At 42.6% G+C, this 23102-nt stretch overlaps 1 protein-coding gene across 1 annotated transcript; it reads left to right on the forward strand.

Annotated features, from left to right (window-relative positions):
* The first annotated feature begins 2716 nt into the window (after positions 1 to 2716).
* LOC117734717 (myosin phosphatase Rho-interacting protein-like) lies at positions 2717 to 21347 on the forward strand. The gene is made up of 23 exons (XM_034538979.1): positions 2717 to 2957; positions 4375 to 4452; positions 4573 to 4638; positions 4987 to 5138; positions 5228 to 5312; positions 5788 to 5968; positions 7313 to 7442; positions 8951 to 9062; positions 12739 to 12837; positions 13568 to 13624; positions 13721 to 13789; positions 13875 to 13964; positions 14044 to 14153; positions 15187 to 15658; positions 15935 to 16027; positions 16134 to 18236; positions 18564 to 18725; positions 18920 to 19067; positions 19234 to 19351; positions 19430 to 19589; positions 19699 to 19800; positions 20840 to 20926; positions 21006 to 21347. Exons 1-23 carry the CDS (start codon positions 2832 to 2834, stop codon positions 21144 to 21146), a joined length of 4941 nt encoding a protein of 1646 aa, XP_034394870.1. The 5' UTR covers positions 2717 to 2831; the 3' UTR covers positions 21147 to 21347.
* Positions 21348 to 23102: the final 1755 nt, after the last annotated feature.

Below are 23102 nucleotides of genomic sequence, written 5' to 3' on the forward strand. Positions count from 1 at the left end.
TAAATGTGAAATGATCTCAAAGGCACACGAAGGGGGTATTTGCACTATTACGAAACCACAAGCAGCGTTTTTTGGGGAATGAGATCCAAAAACAAACTGCTTATCGCCGAAGACGGCGGCAAAAAGAACACAGCAGAGATCTTTGGGATTGTAACTTTAACATCTGAAAGAAGAATATTAAATTGGCCATGCACACTAGAGGCTACTTGAATTAGAAAATTGTTTCGATTGAAGATGTTTTGTCAAACAGTGGGACTGTTAACAGCTAGTTAAGCCCCTCCCCGCTAACAGAGATTGTCCAATCATTGCTTAACACTTAACACTTTAACACAAGTCAAGCTAAAAGTGTAAACAATGGATTAAAAAGTCAGTTACAATGTAAGATGCAAATGTTAGCATGTTTGGCTAATTAGCTTATTAGCTACAGTAGCTAACTGAGGAGGTCAAGGAGGATATTGCTAATGCTCGCTAGTTTGTGTGGTCAAAGGTTACGTTAACTAGCTAACCAGCTGTTTAGTATTTTCTTTAACGTTAGCAGCTCTGCTTTGCTCTCTATTGACTTTGAGGACATTCAAACAAACACAGCTAACGTTACCCGAGACAACATTTACACAATACATCGGTTAGTCCTCGTCATAAATGTAAAGTTTTAAAAATAAAAACAAGCCAGTAAGAAACAGCCTCACCTTGTAATGCTAAAACAACAATAGTCTGAGTTAGCATTCTTCCTGATCTAATAGCGAGCTAAGTTTGTACAACTTAGCTCGCTATTAGATCAAGAAAAAAATCAACTAGCCTCATTCTTTTGGCATGTCACCATATATATATCCATTAGGTGTGTATTGAAGAACCCTTTTGACGAGATTCTTACTTTGAAACAAGTCTGCAAAAAAAACATTAAACGTCAATGTGTCTTCAACCAGTTCATGAAATAGGGCTAACGTTAGCTTAATCAGCTAGCTAGCGAGCTAAAGCCAATGAAATTTTGGTAAGAAATTTTCAATCACTGGCTTTAAATGAGAAGTTGCTTTTGTCTTCCTTCGCCTTAACTCAAGCACCCATTGTGTGAGAAATGACTTAAGAGTTTAATGCCAACATTAGTTTACTTAGGGGGCGGGGCTTAAACAACGGTCAAATGTATCCATCCAACCAGCAATAGTCAACAATTTGTTGTCAAAAGTCAGAATAACAAAATAAAACCCGTCTTCATGGTCTCATTTAAGTAAATGACACAGAAATGCACACGTCAAGAAATGCACCTTTTAAGTTTTGTTTATAAACTGAATGCTTTTTTAAAAACCTTTATTCTTTTTGTGATCTGTTGGAAATAATGTATTAGATTAAAGCATTAATTTGTTATGAAATATTGAGTGCACAAATGCCCAAACAAATCTGTCCAACGTTTGGATCCGAGGTCACCTGGTTGTACAGCAACCAGTCTGTTTGTGTGATAAGTGGAACATATCAACTGATAATAAACAGCAACTGTATTTTATACGTTTTTTGGTCGGCCACAAATTAAAAATAACTTTTTAGTTTGAACCATCCTCGGCACTGCCATTGCCTTGAATAAATGCTTGCATCCACTGTCATCCTGTCTGTGTGGAATCCATTTGTATGTGGCATATTCATTTGTTCATTTGTTCATTTACGGGATGATACAGATATTATAAATGTATTTATTTACAATTTTCAGTGGTTAGTTTTGGGTTGTTTCTGTTTTTTTAGATATGTGTTGTTGTGTTTGAAAACATGTGTGTTCATCGCCCTCCGATGGCCACAGTGAGAAACTGCATAAATATATTTAACCCCATTTCTAACACATAGTGTTAATATTATTATTATTACTATGAAGCATTGGTAAAAAAGTAAAAAGCTGGTTCACCTATTTGTGGAAATGTTCTCTGGAATTGAGTGAGCACAAATTGGAAAACATTTAAATAAATTGGTGAAACTGGCTATGTTGTATAACAAATTCAAGATTCAAGAACAAAACTAATTATATATATATTATTTTTGTTGTTACACTTTAGACCAATCAGAACAAATGTTGTGGCATGTTACCTTGTTCCACTTATTGTAGTCTTTGGGCACAAATGGGTTAAATTTTAAAATTCTGGCGAGGAGATCAAATGTCAAGATGGACATAATACAACCACTTCCGGTTTTCAAAATAAATAGTAAATGCAACCCGATCTAGAGACGATTGTTTCAAACGTCTCCAAAAGAAGCTATGAAGCAAAACCTTCTTTAAGTAAACTAAAAACATGAAGGTAAACACTGAATTGTTTGATTCACAGAATATACATTATATTATTTTAACCTATTGCATCTTTATAAATCGAAGCAAATCAATCTCCTTTGCGCTTCTTTACACATTTAATTTACAGCTGAATCAACAACATAGTTTTTATTAGTTAGTTTATCAGTTTATATTTTTGTAGGTTGTATTTAATATAATTTAAACGTTGTTTATGTTTAAGGACTAAACATATATACTTGTTGATGTTTTTTATTTTTGTAGATTTTATTTCATTTAAACATTGTTTATATTTCAAAACTACAGATATAAACTGGTTGATGTTTTTTACTTTTGTAGGTTTTATCTTATTTCATTTAAACATTGTTTATGTTTCAGAAAAAGAAAGAAAAAATAACTTGCTAGTTTTATTTTGTAGGTTTTGACCGGAGGTCGTTTGTCGTCCATGACGTCAGAGAGTCAACGGCTCTCCGTTTGAGTGTTTGACAGATGTTCAACGGCTCCATCCAAAGCCGAGTACCGGAGGAGGGAGAGCCGTGTTGGGATTAACTCCCCGGCAGAGGACCCAAACATGTCGGGGGAAAAGGCCACGAGTCCCTGTAACAAGTTCCAAGCCAACATTTTTAATAAAAGTAAATGTCAAAACTGCTTCAAGTCGCGCGAGCTGCATCTGTTGACCGACAATGGCATGGAGCAGGTAACGTTAAACTACGCTTTTTAAAAACATCTTATTGTTTATTATCAACGTGACGGTTAGTCACGTAATTACAGCGTAAACTAACGTAAGGCTTTAATTCTGTATTAAACGGGTTATGGAGGGAGTTCTGACTCATTTCTTTACGTCCACGAGACGTCGCGTTAACTCATGTTCGACGTAGCTTTACGTCAGTTGTCTGCTCCTTATTAACGCATCCAAAACGTTAGCCGACGTTAGTTATCTTCATTTAACTTTAACCTACATGTATGTAGTGAATGTGGCAGCCGGGTGGTTCAACGCAAACACTAAAGTGGGTTTTAGCCTTAAAAAAATATGAACGTTGATTAAAAAATAAACTCATAATCCCTATTTTTGAGCCCAGAAAACTACTTTGAGTCACTGGAATATGACGTAACTGTCCGCTCCTTTTAGGTTATTTGCGTGATAAAATGGCCGTGTTTTAGCTAGGTTTCACTTTAACGTCAAACTTCACTTTTATTCAGTTGTTGTGAAGCACTTTATGACCGAAAAATCAAGAAAAAAGCTTATTTATTCTGCTTGTTAGATGGTGATTTAAGTCTGAAAACATACAAATGCAAACATAAAAAGGTAAACAAAATACATAAATAATAGTTTTCTATATGTACTGTATGTTCTCTTATGATCTGTTAGCTCGTTAAAATGCATGAATATCTTTATAGTTAGGGACTGTACACAAATTATCAGCAGCTCTTACACCCCAAATTAATATGAGTAGATACGAAGAATATATAAAAAACTAAAACTAAACTGTAATGTGTCATAAAAGTTCAACCTTTTGTTATGTTTGCTGTTAATTAAGAAAATCAAATCAAAGAAAATCAGCAAAAAAAAAGAAGCATTTCTAACTGGAATCAGAAAACGTGTGTTTTTTTTATACTACATATACGATAAATTAATTAAATATCCAAATGATCTTTCAGTTATTGATGAAGCATTTCCACAGAAGACGTATTTGTTTACTTTGTGCTCACACAAAGTGTCAAAGCTGCCGTTGATAACGGGGTTCCTGCAGGTCTGTCACGTGCAGGTGATGCATGGAGACGGTCATGAGGGCTTCCTGCATGCCTCACATTGTTAAGATATGCTATTACTCTCTGCCCACCTTCCTGGTGTCACCGCTCCCTGTAATTTCAACCGGCTAAACGCTACACATGACGTGACAACTTTGCTCACCGAGAAAAAAAAAAGCATCTTTTGACTGTTTTCAGCACGTTTTTAAATACTACACACTGTATACACTTTACTATCACATGGGACCAAGAAAAAGCATCAAATCCTCACATTCAGGAAGCAGGAACCAGGGAACCGAAAAAAAGAATGAATTCATTATATAAACAGTTTGCTAATTACTTCCTTTTCCTTTCCTCTATTTTAGGCCAAACCCCTGTATGGAGGCTGGCTGTGTTTGGCTCCTGAGGGGACAGATTTTGACAACCCCATGCAGAAGTCAAGGGTAGGACACAATGAAACTGAGCTGAAACTTACGCATATATTTTTTGGTAGTTCTTCATCGTGACAAAATTTAAAAAATGGCGGCGTGGTGATTTGGGTTTGTTTGTTGTCTTGATGTCAGAAATGGCAGCGGCGCTTCTTCATCCTGTACGAAGACGGCAGCCTGAGCTTCGCCCTGGATGAACTGGTAAGAAGCCTGCTCGTTGAGTTTCAACACAAACATACACAAGGTAGCCGTGCGCAGTAAATCCTGCTCTGCTTATATGCATCTGCATCGACCAAGCAGCCATCTTTAGGCCAGATGTTGTGTGCAGAACCACAGCAGATGATTTGGGCTTAGCTTGTCCTCTAATGCACACATCCCCCTCTCTCTCTGTGATCCCCTCAAATCTCTTTCATTGCACACTCAACGCCACAAACTGCTCTCTGTTTAGCTGTCAGTCATCTGCGCACCGGGGGATCAGACCTCTCGGTAAGCCAGATTTGGTAACTAGCTCACCAGAATAATGGAGACGCTCTTGATTCCCCCCTCCAGACGAGCACTTTGCCACAGGGGACGGTGAACTTGAATCTGTGTACGGACGTCGCGGATGCGGAGCCCAAGACGGGCCAGAGAAATGCACTCTGCATCGTCACGCCGGAGCAGGAAATATTCATCCGCGGGGACAATAAGGAGATCATTAATGGGTCAGTATAACAAACGGTGGAGAAATCCCCGGAGCAGCATGTAAGAGGGGTTCCCTGTGACCGATGACCCGCCTGTCTCTGTTTACCAGGTGGACCGAACAGCTCGCCGTCTACCTACGGACTAACAAGCAGAATCAGAAGAAGAAACGCAAAGTGGAACTTGTTGCCACCCAGGTAGCAAAGCACATGTCCATCAAACCCCAAACGATAACTTACCAGCCTGATTCAAACAGATATTCATGGTCCTCACATGATGAATCCTGATGTTTTTTTCCTCTTGGATCACTAAAGTGGAGGGTTCATCCTCTGGGCACCATGAATGCATCAAGTCGTTGTTGAGATATTTCAGTCTGGACAGACTATTACAATCATAAACCTTAAATATAAAGCAGCAAATCCTCACAAGAGAATATCGAGCTGTAACTTTTAACTGTTACAATTAATCTCAAATTAATTATCAAATAGTTACCAAGTATTTTTACTGTTCATCATTTCAGCTCTAAACTGAATCATCTTTAGTTTTGGACTGTTGGGCTTTGGGAAATTGGGCTTTTTTACACAAAGTTAGAATACAAAATACAAGAAGAAAAAGAAGAAAAAAAAGATGTCGCCGAATGTTTTTTTGTTTGTTCTTCTAACAAAACATTAGGAACCAAGTCCAGCAAAAATGGCGGCAACCGATCCAAGTTTTCCTTCCTCGGGGAACGCTCCGGAGTCCGGCTGCGGTCGGGGGCAGGAAGACCCTCAGCAGGGCAGTGGACCGGGTGAAACCCCCATGTGGACTGTCCTGGACTCAGACCCCCGGGGCCTGGACAAGAAGACCCCTGCAGGTGCAGCAGAAGCAAAACACACACACACACACACATTCCCAGGCTTTTATGTCCGCTGGCCAATCGCAGCCACTTCCTGTCCTCCCTCTCACTGTCCTAACGTCCTGCAGATGTTCTCACACTCCCAGCTTCTTGTTTATACTTTTCATTTAACCCTTGTTCAACCGGGCAACGTTGACCCGGCACTGACTTGTAATCATGGGAACAGGCTAGAGGAGCCGAAGCAGGAAGTCGCATGAATGTAAACGGACAGACAGAAACACACGCACACACACACACACACACACACACACACACACACACACATGTGAGCGTGCTTCTTTAACCTTTCCGGTGTCATAAAAGCCAAACCTGATCCATAAAAGAGCTCTGACACACTTCCTAATTAGCACATTATTCCTCCTTATTGGAGCTGTGCGCTGCAACAAAGTGGACAGCAGCACCTAACTGGCGTCAGTCTTATTGCAGGTCTGGACGGGTCCTATAATAAAGGTCTGGATTAAAGTCCTGCTGCCTGTAGGCTGCTTCATTAGAGCCATGGAGGCTGGCCACGAGGGACCTTCTTAGAGAGAGTGATGTTGACATGTTTAGGTTGGATTTACATCGTACGCGTTTGTTGTTTTCGTCGCAGTGGCAGATAAAAGTCATGCTACACTATTCGTTTAATTTTATTCAAGTCGTGGCTTCCAATAACTCCAGAACCAAAATTTAATGAAAAGAGGTAGATTCAATAATTGCACAACATGTTTTTATCAAACTAAATGTTCTGCTTCAATTCATATTTCTTGGCGTTTAGCCTTTAAAAAAAACATGTTCAGACACCGACCAGTTGTATTTGTTAAAGAAAGTTGATTTTCTTAAAGAAATACTGACTCATTTGATTTGACGAAGTTTTTTTGAATTCATTTATTTAAATTGAACGTTTTGTTTAAGCTGATGTCGCCATAAATAATGACATCAGACATTAAAACCTCCATAAAAGCTTTGAATGTAGAAAAATGACATTTTGGGAGCGAACGTTTTGTTTTCTTCTCCTATATTTGTGTTTGTTTGTGAGTGCAACCTCAACTAAAACGATAAACTAACCATCATATGGAACAGAAAACACTTCAAACCACTTTAGCGTTTTATCTTATTATCCCAAAACAGATTAGGCTGCTTTGAATAACTTTAAGGTAATTTCCTAATCTTGAGAAAAATACTGTTTATCATTAAGTGAAATGTTAAGAGGGGAAACTCAAAAAGAATGATTTCATCCAGCTTGTTTACAGCCAGTCAGTGTGGAATCAAACCAAACTGTGTTCCTGCAGTCTGAAACCCTTTGTTGTTGTTTTCTATATCCAGGCAACACATCCAGCTACCTGAGCCCCGTCTCCTTGGATCTCGTGACCAGTGGAAACACAGAGTGCGCCAGTAGAAACCAGTCAAACAACAACCCAACGGCAAACAACCAGAACCAGAGCCAGGACACAAGGTTAGCAATACATTGGAGGTAGATTGTGTATGAATAACCTTTTTATATAAGTGGTGTTTGTTTCCTCGTGTACATGCATTCTGTTCGGTAACAGCCATTGAAAGTGTCTCGGCGGAGGAGAAGGGGGTAAATGTGCAAGCAATTAGCACAAAGGACATCCAATGCTTCTCTGCTTCCCCCCCAGCCTGAAGCCCAACAGCCATCACACACCGCTAAACACCAGATCAAAGGCTCACGCTCTACCCCTCCATTAGAGATCGGCTCTGTTTTTTAAATTTAGCTTCAAGAATCCCTCCCAGTTTGAGCCCCGGCTGCATGTGAACTGGTCACGTGAGGAGAGCACATCTCTTTTCCTTCACTCGCTGCCTTTTTGGGAAACAAAAACACACAAAAATACTTAATGCCCCCCTCCCCCCAAATAAGGCCAGAAATTCCCAAACGCTGGCGTAATTGGATATCTGTAGCATTGTTTCTCAGGACCTTTAACGCCGACTGTCAGAGGAAGTGGACTTCAGCTGAAAGAGGCTCGATGCTCTGAAAGAGTTACGCACAGCTCATCAAGTGAGGGTTCACCTTCTTGAGTTAAGTACACAACACATGTGTGAACAGGAACCACAACCTTCTGACGGGTGGCTATTAAATCTGGTTGGCTGTTCCCCTCCGGATGATTTGTAATAACCGGTGATCTCTTCTTCTCGCTGCGTCATCGGGTCAACGTTTGAGTTTGTTCAACACGTTTGATTTATGACCGAATTCCTGACAAAAACTAACGTCTTTCTCATTTCTTTCCTTGTATTTTAGCAAATGTTAGCAGGCTATTTATATGAATATTATTCATTTATATAAATAGCATTAAAAAATAGCATTAAAAAAAAGAAGATAAAAAGAACATTTTATAAATTCTCGCATTTAATGAGGTATAATCATATGTTTCGGTATTTTTTATTTGATTGACCATTAATGACCAGAATTAGCCAATGGATTAGCTGACTTATTGTAGCATTCAGATCTCCCCATTGTTTTGGGATGTTGATGAAATTAAAGAACAATCCACAAAACTGAAATTTCCTGCAAATACTTCAGTCAAAACAAAACTCAAACAAAACTGAAAACAAATCAACATGTTTCCAAAACCCTTTACATGAGAAGAATGTAAACGTTACTGTTATTGATCCTAAAGCCAACCGTTAAATGGCAGCTTCTCTCCTCCAGACAGTTGTGTGTACGTTATATCGGGTTACTTTGGGGTACTTCCTTCAATAACACCTCTGACACCAGGGGCAGGATTCAGGCTCTTATTCAGTCTCTTTAATAGCAACAACAACAGTGGGAGAGCCGGCGTCCTTCGGGCTCTGTTCTCCTGCACAGGTGCTGTTGGGGGTCTGTTATCAAGCCGTCATCGTCCGTGTTCATGCGGGTGGAAATTATGTCAGGACCCATTCTGTGTTCTCGAGGTCAAAGAAGCCACGCGGATGGTTTCTCAACTCATAACTGCTCTTGTCTTCCAGCCGCGGCAGTCCAACAGAGAGGCTTCTGGGATGGGAGGCCACCGAGAACGAAGAAGAAGGAACAGCTGTTTCCAGGACGGGCCGGAGTGAAGCTCGCACCAACAAGCGAGAGGTAACCACACCAAGTACACGTTGAGTACCACGCCAAGTACAGGTGGAGTACCACGCCAAGTACAGGTGGAGTACCACGCCAAGTACAGGTGGAGTACCACGCCAAGTACAGGTGGAGTACCACGTCAAGTACACGTTGAGTACCACGCCAAGTACACGTTGAGTACCACGCCAAGTACAGGTGGAGTACCACGCCAAGTACAGGTGGAGTACCACGCCAAGTACACGTTGAGTACCACGCCAAGTACACGTTGAGTACCACGCCAAGTACACGTTGAGTACCACACCAAGTACACGTTGAGTACCACACCAAGTACACGTTGAGTACCACACCAAGTACACGTTGAGTACCACACCAAGTACACGTTGAGTACCACACCAAGTACACGTTGAGTACCACGCCAAGTACACGTTGAGTACCACACCAAGTACACGTTGAGTTCAAGTACACGTTGAGTACGACATGATCGTAACAGAGTTGTTTATGTATTCGTTATGTCACGTAGCAAACTGGCCGTTCACTACACAGTTTTTATTGGGGCTTTGAATGCAAACAGGAAGTAAAGCCCTTGAAGGTTTGTAGTCCTTGAGGTAAAAGTCTAAAAATACCGCCTGTGATTTTGTCTGCAGCACAAAAATAAGTTTCACTTAAAGACCCATAAAAGATCTCCTTCTCCTCCTTTTTGATTAAAAGAAATCACCAAATTTGGACACACATGGTTTTCATTGGCCAGCGTCGATCTGTAATCCCTCCAACGTGTCCTGGGTCCGTCACAGGGTCTCCTCCCAAAATACCTTCGAGGTTAGTCACCGAGGAGGCGTGTTCTGTTCAACAACATACAATGAATACTTTCCAATCGCCAACGCAACACGTTTGTATCATTTCTGCAGGTTTCTGCACGTTGCGTACATTTTTGTCATCGCAGTGAAAAAACAAGCAATACGTTTCATTCAGAGTTAAAGGGGCAGTTCCACCTAAAATGAAGGAAAATATTTTGGAAACCAAATGAAATAGGACAGAAAAAAAGATGCGATAGCTAGTAAAAGAGTTCCAGGTCGTTGTGTTTGAGTCCTTTTATTATTTAATCCAGGTGACAAAGGCATAAATATCCCTTGTAAAATGACTATTATTACGCTAGTGAATTGTGTCCTCGTAGCACATCGTAGGAACGTGAATAATAAAATAGGTCACGATTAAAAACCCATTTCCAGACTGTGGTCGTTCTCGGCCATTTTCCATTTTTTTAAAAATAAAAAATCGCTGATCCATCTCACGATCAAGACCAGTCCCAGCTGCAAGGCACCGGGCTGAGCGGACCGGTTTGAACATGATTCACACAACCAGGTGTTACTCAGAGAGCGACGTCACTGTGAACGCCGACGCTCTTCGTTTGGACGAAGTCGATCTCTGGAACAACCCGCGAGAAGGGAAGGTGGCGAGAGTTTGGCACGAGGCGCGTGGACGAGTCGATCCCGCCGTGTCAAGGCTTGTGTTTGTGTGTGTGTGTGTGTGTGTGTGTGTGTGTGGGGGGCTGCGTGTGTCAGCAGGTGGGAGAGAGCTGCATTTTGTTTGCAAACAGAACCGGTTTCGATGCCTCGGAGGCGTTCAGCTTGTTTCTGTGTCCTCTCACAGACTCTTTTTTTCCACCTGGATTCCTCAGACGTTAAAGAACAAGACTCAGCGTCATGTTGGGAACTCTCAAGGAGTCTTTACGAGAGCCTACAAAGAGTCACATGACGGTCCATGTTTACTGAACCCGATGAACTCGCACGCAGTCGGCCTCCTTTCCCAGTGCACATCTGTTTGTGACTGATAGTCACTGTGTGCTGTCGGGCTAGGCCCTAGTGATTAAGGAGGTGAGGACACGTTAACGGGCGTCTGTCTGCGTGTGAAGGTACTAACAAAAACACAAACACCAAGCTGGAAGATTACCACTGGAACCAGGTTTACTTCAGTCTCCAGCAGTTGACCTTTGACCTCATTCCCACTTCTACCTAACTTGCATATTACATCAATATTCCACATAATTTTATTTTGCCTGGTTTAACTGGTCGTCTTGCTTTATGAAACATTTAACCAGAGCAACCGTCATTGGAAACTGGCTGGAAATGCTTGGCGGCTGATTGGTGGAACCGCCTGTCAATGAAACTCTTATCGAAACCAGCAAAATCATCTTCTCCATTGAGGAAGCTCTTTGCTCGCCACTTCTGATGTAACCGATGCTACTGCAGCATCTGGACGTTAACCCTGAACACCTCGCCACACACACACCTGAACCTGCAGCTTCCAGTAACCTCCCACCAGTATACAAACACATTCCCAGAGGCCCCCACAAGATGGATTCTCCCACAACGTTGTGGGAGAATCCATCTGCCGTGCAAAGCATTAAAGACCCTCATCTTTGTGATAGCCGTTATCCGGGATCACCGAGCAGTTGGAGCTCGCCGCTGACCTAAAACATGATGCCAGAAGTTCTCTCGGGGCTTTGATTAAACGTTCCGGTCTCCCTTTGATGTGATTAACGTGGCGTTTCAGTCGTAACGTGCGTCTGTTTCCTTCACGGTGGAAGAAATGAAACGAAATAAACCAGAAACCCCGAGAGTCGTCGAGTCGAAGCTGACGTGGAAAACATTTGTAAAAGTATGAACGCGGAACATTTATTTCGCCGCAGATGGTCATCACGGCTGCAGCCGCTAATCTTTGATTAAACAGAGAAGCTCATTCCAGAGGATTTGCCCTTTTAAATACACTCGGCAGCACATTTTATCCCATGTGAGGATTTATGTGTCTTTGGGAGCGTTTGTTTTGGTAGCCAGGAGAAGGTCAAAAGAGCCTGTCCGGAGTTCATTCAGGCCCAGATTCACAAGTCCTCCCCCCACCCACCCAACCCCCGTCTCGCCCCCTCTCCAGCTTTGGGAGGCTTCTTCACCAAACAGAGGACAGGCTCTGTCTGCAGCGGTCAGCGATGGTTTGAGGAGGAGAAGAAGAACAGCTCAGTGCAGCGTGTTCCTCCTGTGTGTTGTGTCCTCGGATGGTTCTCAATGTAAAATGCCAGAAAGAGAAAAGCACAAAGAATGTTCTGTAACGTTCAAAGTGGTCATTTCCTCCCCGTCGTCGTCGGAAGTGATTATATAAGACGGAAGAATGGATCTTTTCATTCAAACAAAAAGAAACAACAATAAACAAGCCCTCGTTTTGATTTAACGCTGCGTGATTCAGACTTGAAAGAGATGCGTGCAGCGGGAAAGGTCATAAGACTCTCGCCCCGTGTTTCCAGGACTCGTAGCATCATTTTATTTTACAAACCAAAAGCCCGAACGTATGAAGAGACAATGCAGATGAAACCTCTTTCACGGCGTCCGGCCAGCCGAACGCAGTCATCCGGGTGTCGATGTGAGGAAGAGTTTAACGGGCGGTGTAGAAAAGCCTGCTGGGCACCCCGCGGTGCTCTACAGCCGGGCCTAATCCGTACAGCTGACGTCTCTGCCAAGGATCCAGACTATCGGTTACTCTGCTTGATGGAATGTAGGCCGCACACACACACACACACACACACACACACATACACACACACCATCCCGATTCAGAAAACACCTCACGTCTTCAGATAAATAAAATAAAATGTGTAGAAAAGTAAAGGGAGTTGTTGATTAATTTCTTTCGCTGCCTTCCACAGAAGCTCCAGTCGCCCGGCGACTTCGCCCGGCTCGCCGCACCCCCACCCCAGAGGAGAGCCAAGTCTCTGGACCGCAGGACGTCCGACACCGTCATGACGGTGAGAGTTTAGTGGGGATTCGTGTGTTTTTTTTCTTCTTTCAAACTAAACTAAATAGTAAATGTTGCTTTTGTGAGGAAAGAGAACCACGGCCGGCCCGATGGCGCCCCCTAGAGGCCGCGCCGCTCCTCACACACTCGATATTTCACAGGAGCCACCGAAGTATTCACACCCTTTTACTTTTATTAAAAGTAATAGTACCACACTGTGAAAACAAAATCCTCTAGTTAATATAATATTATATATTCTATCATTAGATTATTAGTACTTGTGTATAATAAAGCAGCATTTTATTGTCATTTTGAACTTAATTATTCTCATAATCCATTAATCTGCTGGTTAATCGATTGATTGTTTGGTTTGTAGAAATAGTGAAAATAGTCACTGTTAGTTTGGTAAAAAGTACAATATATTTCTCTCTGAAACGAGGTGAAGTATAAGTATCAGGGAGCCTAGAATACTTAAGTATAAGTACCATAGAATTGTGCTGAAGTAAATTACTTTTCTCTACTGCTTACAAACCTAAAACTTTAACTTAACTTATGAATATCAACTACAATTAGAAACATGATGAATACCATTCTAGTTACAAACATAACCTTTCATCACTTAGACCACATTTCATTCTCAATAAACACATTTAACCACGTGAATACAGAAAGTATATGAACCTTCCTAGTCTAATTATCGTTGTTAATAGCAAAACTTGTTTACTTTGTTTTCTTTACAGCCAGATTTATTAAACTTCAAAAAAGGCTGGATGGTCAAACTGGAAGAAAATGAGCAGGTAAACCATTTAAAAGTGTCCTAAATGAAGCTTAAACTCCTGATTTAAATGATTTAAATGTTGCTTAACGTTTCATTTGTTATTGTTTCCCTCTAGTGGAAGAAGTATTGGTTTGTGCTGTCGATGGACAGTCTGAGGTGCTACAAGGACTCAGTCGCCGAGGAGGTATTATGATATTAGACTTCTTTAATCTAGAATACAAATAAGAAGAGTGTCATTCATAATCTAAATGTTTTTCTCCTTTCTTCAGGCTTCAGATCTCAACGGAGAAATCGACCTGACGAGGTGTTACAGCGTGTCTGAGTATCTGGTGCAGAGGAACTACGGCTTCCAGATCCACGTGAGAAACCTTATTACTAAACCGGCCAAACGAGCATTCTTCTTTATCGATATCCAACGCAGTCAAAACGTTCTTTCAGACCCCGAAGGGCGTGTTCACGTTGTCGGCGATGACTTCGGGGATCCGCAGGAACTGGATCCAGGCTCTGATGAAGAACGTGCGTCCAGCCAAGGCCCCGGATGTGGCCAGGTGAATAATGACATGTCAAATGTTGAAGCAGTTGTAGTCTTTAAAACCAACAGCGAGTCTTTTATATACGTTTAATTTAACCTATTATATATATATATATATATATATATATTTATTTTATTCCAGACTCATGAGTCCATAAAGCAATAAACACAAATATAACAACAATATATAAAATACAATACAATACAATACAGGGACACAGGTACAATTAATCGGCATATTTTGAAGCCAACAGTACCGAGATCTTATAGTATATAGATAAACATGTAGAAATACTTTATTACAAATCATTCATATTCATACGTAGGTAAAAGTACACAAGTATTATCCGCTGTATTTACTAAAAGTATTGCAAGAAAAAGTCAAAATGTCTCCGGTGACATATTTAGTTTATTATTACATCGATACTGAAGCATCAATGTCGGTGCAGGATGTCACGCCGGTGTTTTTATGTACAGGTAGTTTAGTCCCGTGGTTCTCAACCTAGGGGTCGGGCTCCTCCGAGGGGTCACCAGAGAAATCTGAGAGGTCGTTAGATGATTAATGGGAGAGAAGAAGAAAAACAAAAAAACAAAGTTCTGATGCTCAAATTCATATTCATCCCACATTTGTTTGACTAAAATATTGGATCATTTTAACTCAAGCAGTTATTTAAATAACTCTAAACATCAGTGAACTGGTTACAACTAGATATTTTTGCTCTGCTTGTGGCCAGAAAAGTGAATGAAAATGAATGTTGACAAATTGCAATAAAAACGTGATGCGACTAACTATTATTTTCCATTATCGATATTTCTATGTCAGTTTATTCTATAAAATATTGGAAGAATAGTCAAAATAAAAAATATTTAAACTCCTTGAGAGTTCCCAACATGAAGAACATATTTAATTTACTTATTTATTGGACAGTGAAAAGTAGAAATCGCTCACATTCTTTAGAATTACTTTATTACGATGATACGACAAATGAATTTCTCTACGTTGCCACATGTTTTCCTGTCCTCCATCCACACGCGTGTGCTTCGTGCAGTCTCCCTGGCCCGGCTGAAGCTCTCCCCAAACCCGACGTGACTCAGGACTCGGCTGACGACCCTCACCCCAAACGCAGGAGCGTGATGGAGAGACGGCGTGAGGGACGCTACAAAACCTTCGACTGGGCCGAGTTCAGGCCGCAGAACAAACGCTCTCTGGATCCCCAGAGGACTAAAGCCCTGTGCTCGCTGGAGTTCGGGGAGCTGGAGAGGAGGAAGAGGAGGGAGGACAGGAGGAGGAGGTACGAGAGCATGCTGGGCTCCCCTCTGGGCTGGGAGGCGATCGGAGGCACAACGTCAGGCGTCAGAGCACTGAGTCCCAAGTCCCAGCAGAAAGTGGACGAAGAGATCGAGGAGTGCTGGAAGCAGGTGGAGAAGACGGTGTTCAGGCTGGAGAGAAACGTGCCGCTGATCGCCGACGCCAAAGACTCCGTGGAGGCGGAGAGGCTGCTGGACGGCTACAGGAACGGGGTGAGGGCCTCAACTCTGGCTTCAACTCATCATGTGTGAAAGAAAGAGACACTCAAAGCCTCATTCCAAAGACTGAGACGCTTTGAATGTACAAGCATATATATATACATATATAGATTAATACATTTGAGTGAGTTCAGCAGATATTCACGGTCTCCAGAGGATGAATCCTACTGACTTCATTCCACCAGGGACACGTCTCAACATGTGATTGATTATTATGCTGTAGCTACAGAACGTGAGAAGCTTTTATATGAACTGTTTGTTCTGTTGAAGGTGGAGGATCTGAAGGCTCAGCTGGCCGAGTCTGAGCGCCACCGACTGGATCTGGAGGCTCAGCTGAGTTCAGCAGGACTTTACACGCAGCAGGTCCGCCGCACGCCGCTCCTCAGCCACCTCCCTTTCTCCGTGTTTGATACCCGCGTGGTCCGCCGATGCTTCTTTATGTCACCTTCTCTCCTGTTGTCTTTCTCAGCCGGACCCGCCTCGACCTTCCGAAGCAGATTTCCGCCCGTCGGACGCGAATGACAAGCCGGCGAACGGCAGCGCGCAGACGCCGGAGGACGCGGGCGAAGAAACCAGAGAGCTTCTTTTAGAACAGCAGAACCGCATCAACGCGCAGGAGCCGCTCGGCCTCGCGTCGCCTCCACTGACGCCGCAGACGCCCGGCATCTGGCTGCACGACGCCGAGGGCGGCTTCCAGGCGTTGGGGGATCTGCTTCCCGGGACAGAAGACGCACCTTTATTATTATCACCGTCTGCGTCAGAGATCTTGTTTCCTCAGAGCGACGGACAAACCGTAGATTTGAAGCAAGTTCCCGGCTCGGGGACACAAATGAGTAACGGTGACTTTGGTTCATTAATCCCGGAGACGCCTTCGGAGGGCGACGACGACGACTCGCTCGGCGGCTGCGTTGAGCTTCATCTACGTCCAGACCGGGCGATGGTGGGGAGGCTTTCCCAAGAGGTGGAGCTGCTCACGGGCCAGAACGAGGCTCTCAACCGACGCAACCAGGAGATGCTGAACCAGCTGACGGAGGCAGACCGCGAGATAGAGAGACTGAAAGCGGAGCTCGGCAGCAGGTACACCGAACCCCGTCACCTCCCCGAGGTGGAACAGCTGGCGCAAACGAGGGTGGAAGAGCTGGAGGGCGAGCTGAGCTCCAGAGACCAGCAGCTCATGGAGGCCCAGACCATGATCGTCTCCCTGGAGGAGAATCTGAGGGAGATGGAGGCGCTGCTGCAGCTGAACGCACCGAGAGAAGCGGAAGAAGCGGAGAATAAGGGATACCTGCTCCGGTGTTTCGAGGCCACCGAGGCCAAGCTGACGGAGCTGGAGAGGAAGCTCCACCAATCGGAGCTGGCCTGCGCGGAGCTCGGCGCGCAGAACGCAGCGCTGAGGGAAGCCGAGGAGCGCGGCAGTCAAACGGCCGCGGAGGCGGAGGCCGACATCAGGAGGCTGAGGGAAGAGTTGGAGGAGGCGAGGCGTAAAGATGGAGAGAGCAACAGATGTGTTTCTGGGGAAGAAAGGATCCGGCAAGTGATAGAGGGGATGGTCATGAGGCTGAAAGCTTTGGAGAGATTACTGGAGGTGATAAACAAGTTTGATTTGGGGTTAAGAAAGGAGGAGGAGGAGGAGAAGACGCCCGCCGTGGAGGGTCAGTTGAGGTGGGAGGAAGAGTTTTGGGGTTTTCTGCTCGACAAGCTGAAGGTCGATCCGTCCGAGCTCCACGAGGAGAAGCCAGAGGAAGAGCTCCTCAGCGAGGTGACGGAGCGCATGATGGCGGAGAAACAGATGCTGCTCTTGGGGCATCGGCTGCTCTCTGAGACCTGCGCAGACGAAGGTTTGAAGGAACCGGACGTTATTTGGAGAATCGCAAGTGAGACGGAAACCGACGAGATGGAGGAAAGCAGGATATTTGATTTTGACCACCGGCCGTATGAGATGGAATATTTCAGAAGCGCCGCGCAGGTGAAGATCTCCTTGCTGAACCGCCTCGCCTCCTCCGTCGGCGCCTCGGCCCACGACGACCTCCGGCTGACGGCCGACAGGCTCTCCGTCCGGCATCCCTGGTCCGGTTTCATTCACTCCGCGGCGACGGAGGCGCTGCACTGCCGCCGCCTGAGCAGGCTGCAGGCCAAATACGAGCGGCGCCTCGAAGAAACCCAACGGAAACCGCTCGCTCCTCCTTCCGTCTGCAGCGACTGCGTCGCCTTGACGGAAGAAAACCGGGAGCTGAGAGCGACGCTGTCGACCCTCGAAGCGCGGCGGTCGTCGTCGGGCGATAAGACGAGCAGGTGGAGCCAGACAGAAGAAGCTCATCGGGACACGAGTGTTCAGGTCGCGGATAGAAGTGGTGCAGAGGAGGAGGGCGAGAGCCTGGAAGCCCCACTTGGAGGTGAGTTGGTGATCCAGGAGACGGCAGATGGAAACACAGAGAAAAGTGACGAGTCCCAAGAGGAGACGGATGCTTCGGGAGCAGAGGCGGAGCAGCTGAAGGAGCAGCTGATGGAGCAGCTGAAGGAGCAGCTGGTGGAGCAGCTGGAGGAGCAGCTGAAGGAGCAGCTGAAGGAGCAGCTGAAGGAGCAGCTGGAGGAGCAGCTGAAGGAGCAGCTGAAGGAGCAGCTGAAGGAGCAGCTGATGGAGCAGCTGAAGGAGCAGCTGGTGGAGCAGCTGAAGGAGCAGCTGAAGGAGCAGCTGAAGGAGCAGCTGGAGGAGCAGCTGAAGGAGCAGCTGATGGAGCAGCTGAAGGAGCAGCTGAAGGAGCAGCTGGTGGAGCAGCTGAAGGAGCAGCTGAAGGAGCAGCTGAAGGAGCAGCTGGAGGAGCAGCTGAAGGAGCAGCTGGTGGAGCAGCTGAAGGAGCAGCTGAAGGAGCAGCTGAAGGAGCAGCTGGTGGAGCAGCTGGAGGAGCAGCTGGAGGAGCAGCTGAAGGAGCAGCTGGAGGAACAGCTGAAGGAGCAGCTGAAGGAGCAGCTGGCCGTCAGGGCGGAGGAGATGAAAGAAGAGCTCGATGGGAGAATGAGTTCTGTTCAGACGCAACACGAGACGGAGATGGAGAAGCTGAAGGTAAGTGGAGCGGCCGGCACAGACTTTCAGATGGAAGGTGAAACTTATTCAAGGTTAATTTACACGTCATAAAAAAGTATAGAAATGCAGTGTGAACATCAAAGACTTCAGTGTGGATAAAGTTCTCCGTCACACGTCTGACATGTTTCATTATGCGACGCGCTGAAGGTTTTAAGTGTGTCAACGTCCTGCAGGTCACGTGTGAGCGCGGCTTCGCCTCCATGGAGGAGTCTCACCTGAAGGTGGTGGAGGAACTGCAGCGTCGACACCAACAGGAAGTGGAGCGCCTCCTGGTGGGAAGAGACGCACTGCTGGAGGAGGAGAGCGCCGCGACTGCAACCGGTGAGCAGACGCTCTCCTCACTCCTGACCACAAAGTGTTTTATTTTGAAAATCTGCCTTCCTAAGGAAGAATACAACTCCTGGGTTGCCTTCAGCTTTAACCCTCGTGATCCGTTTCTGCCTCTTAAAGCCTAAAACATGTTCTTTATGGTCTAATCTTCTTCCAGCGCTCCAAGCCATCACTAACGCCCACCGGCTGGAGCTGGAGAAGGAGGTGCAGAAGAGGTGTCGCTGTCAGGACGGCACGGGAGACGCTCACCTGGAGAACGTCCACAGACAGCACAGGTAGGACCCGTTATCCGAGCGGACCGTACCACTCGGGCCTCTCGCGGGGTTCAACGTGTCGACGTTTATGTTTTGAAGGGAGGAGTCGGCGTCGTACCAGCGGGAGCTCGAGGTTTTGTCCCAGCAGTTCTCTCTGAAGTGTCTGGAGAACGGACACCTGGTCCAGGCCCTGGACGCCGAGAGGAAGGCCTTGTGTCAGTGCCAGCAGGAAAACCAAGACCTGAGGACCAGAAACCAGGCGAGATATACATCATAAAGCATGTTCTTCTGTTCAAGAGAAAGTTATATATTATAACGGTATCTCTGGAAATGAATAGCGTCATTAAAATGAGACTTGTGTCCTCCAGGAGTTGAGCGGTCACCTCGCAGCCGAGATCACCAGACTCTGTTCTCTGGCGAAGGAGGACGCGCTGCCTCTCAGTCAGGGGATGGGCGCGTACGAAATGGAGGTATGCTTTTATTCATTATTTAATGGAGGTATGCTTTTATTCATTATTTAATGGAGGTATGCTTTTATTCATTATTTAATGGAGGTATGCTTTTATTCATTATTTAATGGAAGTATGCTTTTATTCATTATTTAATGGAGGTTTGCTTTTATTCATTATTTAGTGGGGGTATGCTTTTATTTATTATTTAATGGGGGTATGCTTTTATTTATTATTTAATGGAGGTATGCTTTTATTCATTATTTAATGGAGGTTTGCTTTTATTCATTATTTAATGGGGGTATGCTTTTATTTATTATTTAATGGGGGTATGCTTTTATTTATTATTTAATGGGGGTATGCTTTTATTTATTATTTAATGGAGGTATGCTTTTATTTATTATTTAATGGGGGTATGCTTTTATTTATTATTTAATGGAGGTATGCTTTTATTTATTATTTAATGGGGGTATGCTTTTATTTATTATGTAATGGAGGTATGCTTTTATTTATTATTTAATGGAGGTATGCTTTTATTATTTAATGGGGGTATGCTTTTATTTATTATTTAATGGAGGTATGCTTTTATTTATTATTTAATGGGGGTATGCTTTTATTTATTATTTAATGGGGGTATGCTTTTATTTATTATTTTAATGGAGGTATTCTTTTATTTATTATTTTAATGGAGGTATTCTTGAATTTATTTTTTTATATATATATTGTATTATTATTATAATTATTTAAACTATTTCATAAAGAATTTTTATTAAATTATTAATTTCTTTCTTTATCTTATCTTTTTTTTCTTTTCATTTAATGTAAAAAAAAAGAAAAGTGTAATGTTTTATCATTATAATTGTTTTACTTTATTATTATTTAGTAATGGCAATACAAGAGACAAAAATAACAAGAGGACAACAAGAACAGTGAATCCCGGGCCAGTTCACGTAGTGGTCCTCAAGTCTAGTTCACAGTCCTGAACACCATCAACCGTGTCATTTCAGTGAAGACGTTATGTAAAAGATACGAAGCTGACTACTCGATTGTTTCGTCTCAGATCACCCTGCGAGTGAAGGAGTCTGAGCTTCAGTGTCTGAAGCAGGAGATCACGTCTCTGAGGGACGACCTGCAGTCGGCGCAGAGGGTGAGAATCACGCCGGGCTCCTGAATAACATCTGTGAGTCGGAGAGGAGGCGTAAACATGGCCGTCTGTCCCGTTACAGGACAAGAGGATCGCCACCAAGAAGTGCAAAAGCATGTACACGGAGCTGAGCATCACGAGGGCCAAGATGGACAGAGACACGGACGAGCTGAGGGGAAACCTGAGGCTGGCTCACCGCGCTCTGGACCAGACGTCACCCTGAAAATGTCCCTTTTTACACAAGCTGCATTCACTTCACTGTAACACAGAGAACCTTTCCTGTAGTTATATACCCACAAGAAGTATACTTAAAACTAAGATAGAATTTAATAAATCCGGTTTAATTCATTTGGTTTTATATATATATATATATAAACATATTTAAAACCAAATATATTTAAAACCAAATGAATTATATCTATATAGAGATATATATCTATATATATATAGATATATATGTAGATATAATTCGATTTTAAATATGTTTATATATATGTATGTATATATATATATATATATATATATATATATATATATATATATATATATATATATTATATCAGTTAATAATCTTTTTGATCATTTACAGTTATTTTTCCTCCAATGGTCCTGTGAAACTGCAAGTTATTTTTAGTTGATGTGTTTCCCAAATACGATCTTAATGTTGCGTGTTATGTATATATTTTTTATCTGTACAGTCATTTTGTTATTGTAACACTTCCATCTGATGTGTGTGTGTGTGTGTGTTTTTGTGTGTGTTTGTTGCTCGTAACATCTGCTGTTTGTGTCGTCATTAAACTGGTCAAGAATTTTCTTTTTTTTATATTACATAATTTAAATTCAACTTTACAAATGTTGCAGGTAAATTTACTTGTAATTTATATTTGTAAACTGCAGTATTAAAAATAAAAAATGTATTACTTAAACTAAATTGACAGATTTAAACCTACACTTTCCAGGTTGAAATTTAGGGTCACGGTTTATTTTATTTTGGGAATGAGTCAAAGTTTATTCATGAATATATATATATTTTTTAATCTGTCAATTTATATATAATATTATTATATTCAGGCTCTCTTGACAGTATTCAGCACTCTTTCTGGAGGAAGAAGAAGAGCACCAAGTCATTCTAAAAAATAAAGTTCAGCACTGAAAGTCTGGTTGCGAGTGATTATTTCAAAATAAAATCCCTGATTGACATTCCTCATGTATATATATATATATATATATATATATATATATATATATATGTATATATATATGTATATATATATATATATGTATATATATATATATATATATATATGTGTGTATATATACACATATATATATATACTAATGACCCCTCCCTTCCACTAGGGGTCTGGGCCCTTTTGCTGTGTTTTGTCTTTCAGGCTGTTCATCAGCTGATGAGCCACACCTGAGCCTGGAAGCTGCTATAAAGAGGCGACACCTGAACTGCTCCCTTGATTGGCTGGCTGCTCTACAGCTTATTTGTTTTGTTTAAGATAGTTGTGTTCTCTTTAAATAAATGTCTTATCTGTCGTTTTGAACTCGTCTGGTCTCCATCCGTGTTGTAGTCTCTGAGCCGGGTTGCATACTAAGTATATGAATGATAAATGACAAATTATATATGTATATATACACACATATATATATATATATGTGTGTATATATATGTATATATATGTGTATATATATATATATATACACACATGTATGTATGTATATATGTATGTATATATATATATATATATATACACATGTATGTATATATGTATATATATGTATGTATATATATATATATACATGTATGTATATGTATATATACATGTATGTATATATATATATACATGTATGTATAGATGTATATATATACATGTATGTATGTATATGTATATATATATATACACATGTGTGTATATATATATACATGTATGTATATATATATATGTATATGTGTACATGTATATATATATATATATATATGTATATATATATATATATATATGTATGTGTATATATAAATAAATAATGTGTTCATAATCATGTGGAATCTCTTTCGTGGTTTGTCTCGGGGCTTTTACTTCGAAAGGACGCCGTTCTCTTCCGGTGTTACGCGGGGTATGGCGGTGTCACTTGACGCTCAAAAAGGAAGACGGTCTCCATGATGACAACT

This window comes from Cyclopterus lumpus, chromosome 8, assembly GCF_009769545.1.
Source record: "Cyclopterus lumpus isolate fCycLum1 chromosome 8, fCycLum1.pri, whole genome shotgun sequence".
Lineage (NCBI taxonomy): Eukaryota > Metazoa > Chordata > Actinopteri > Perciformes > Cyclopteridae > Cyclopterus > Cyclopterus lumpus.

What these genes read in the sequence shown, in the direction of transcription:
- LOC117734717 (XM_034538979.1), top strand. Translation starts at nt 2,832, where the DNA reads ATGTCGGGGGAAAAGGCCACGAGTCCCTGTAACAAGTTCCAAGCCAAC. An exon ending in AACCAGAGCCAGGACACAAG is followed by an intron (nt 7,443 to 8,950) that starts GTTAGCAATACA and finishes CTTGTCTTCCAG; the next exon opens with CCGCGGCAGTCCAACAGAGA. An exon ending in ACCTGCAGTCGGCGCAGAGG is followed by an intron (nt 20,927 to 21,005) that starts GTGAGAATCACG and finishes GTCCCGTTACAG; the next exon opens with GACAAGAGGATCGCCACCAA.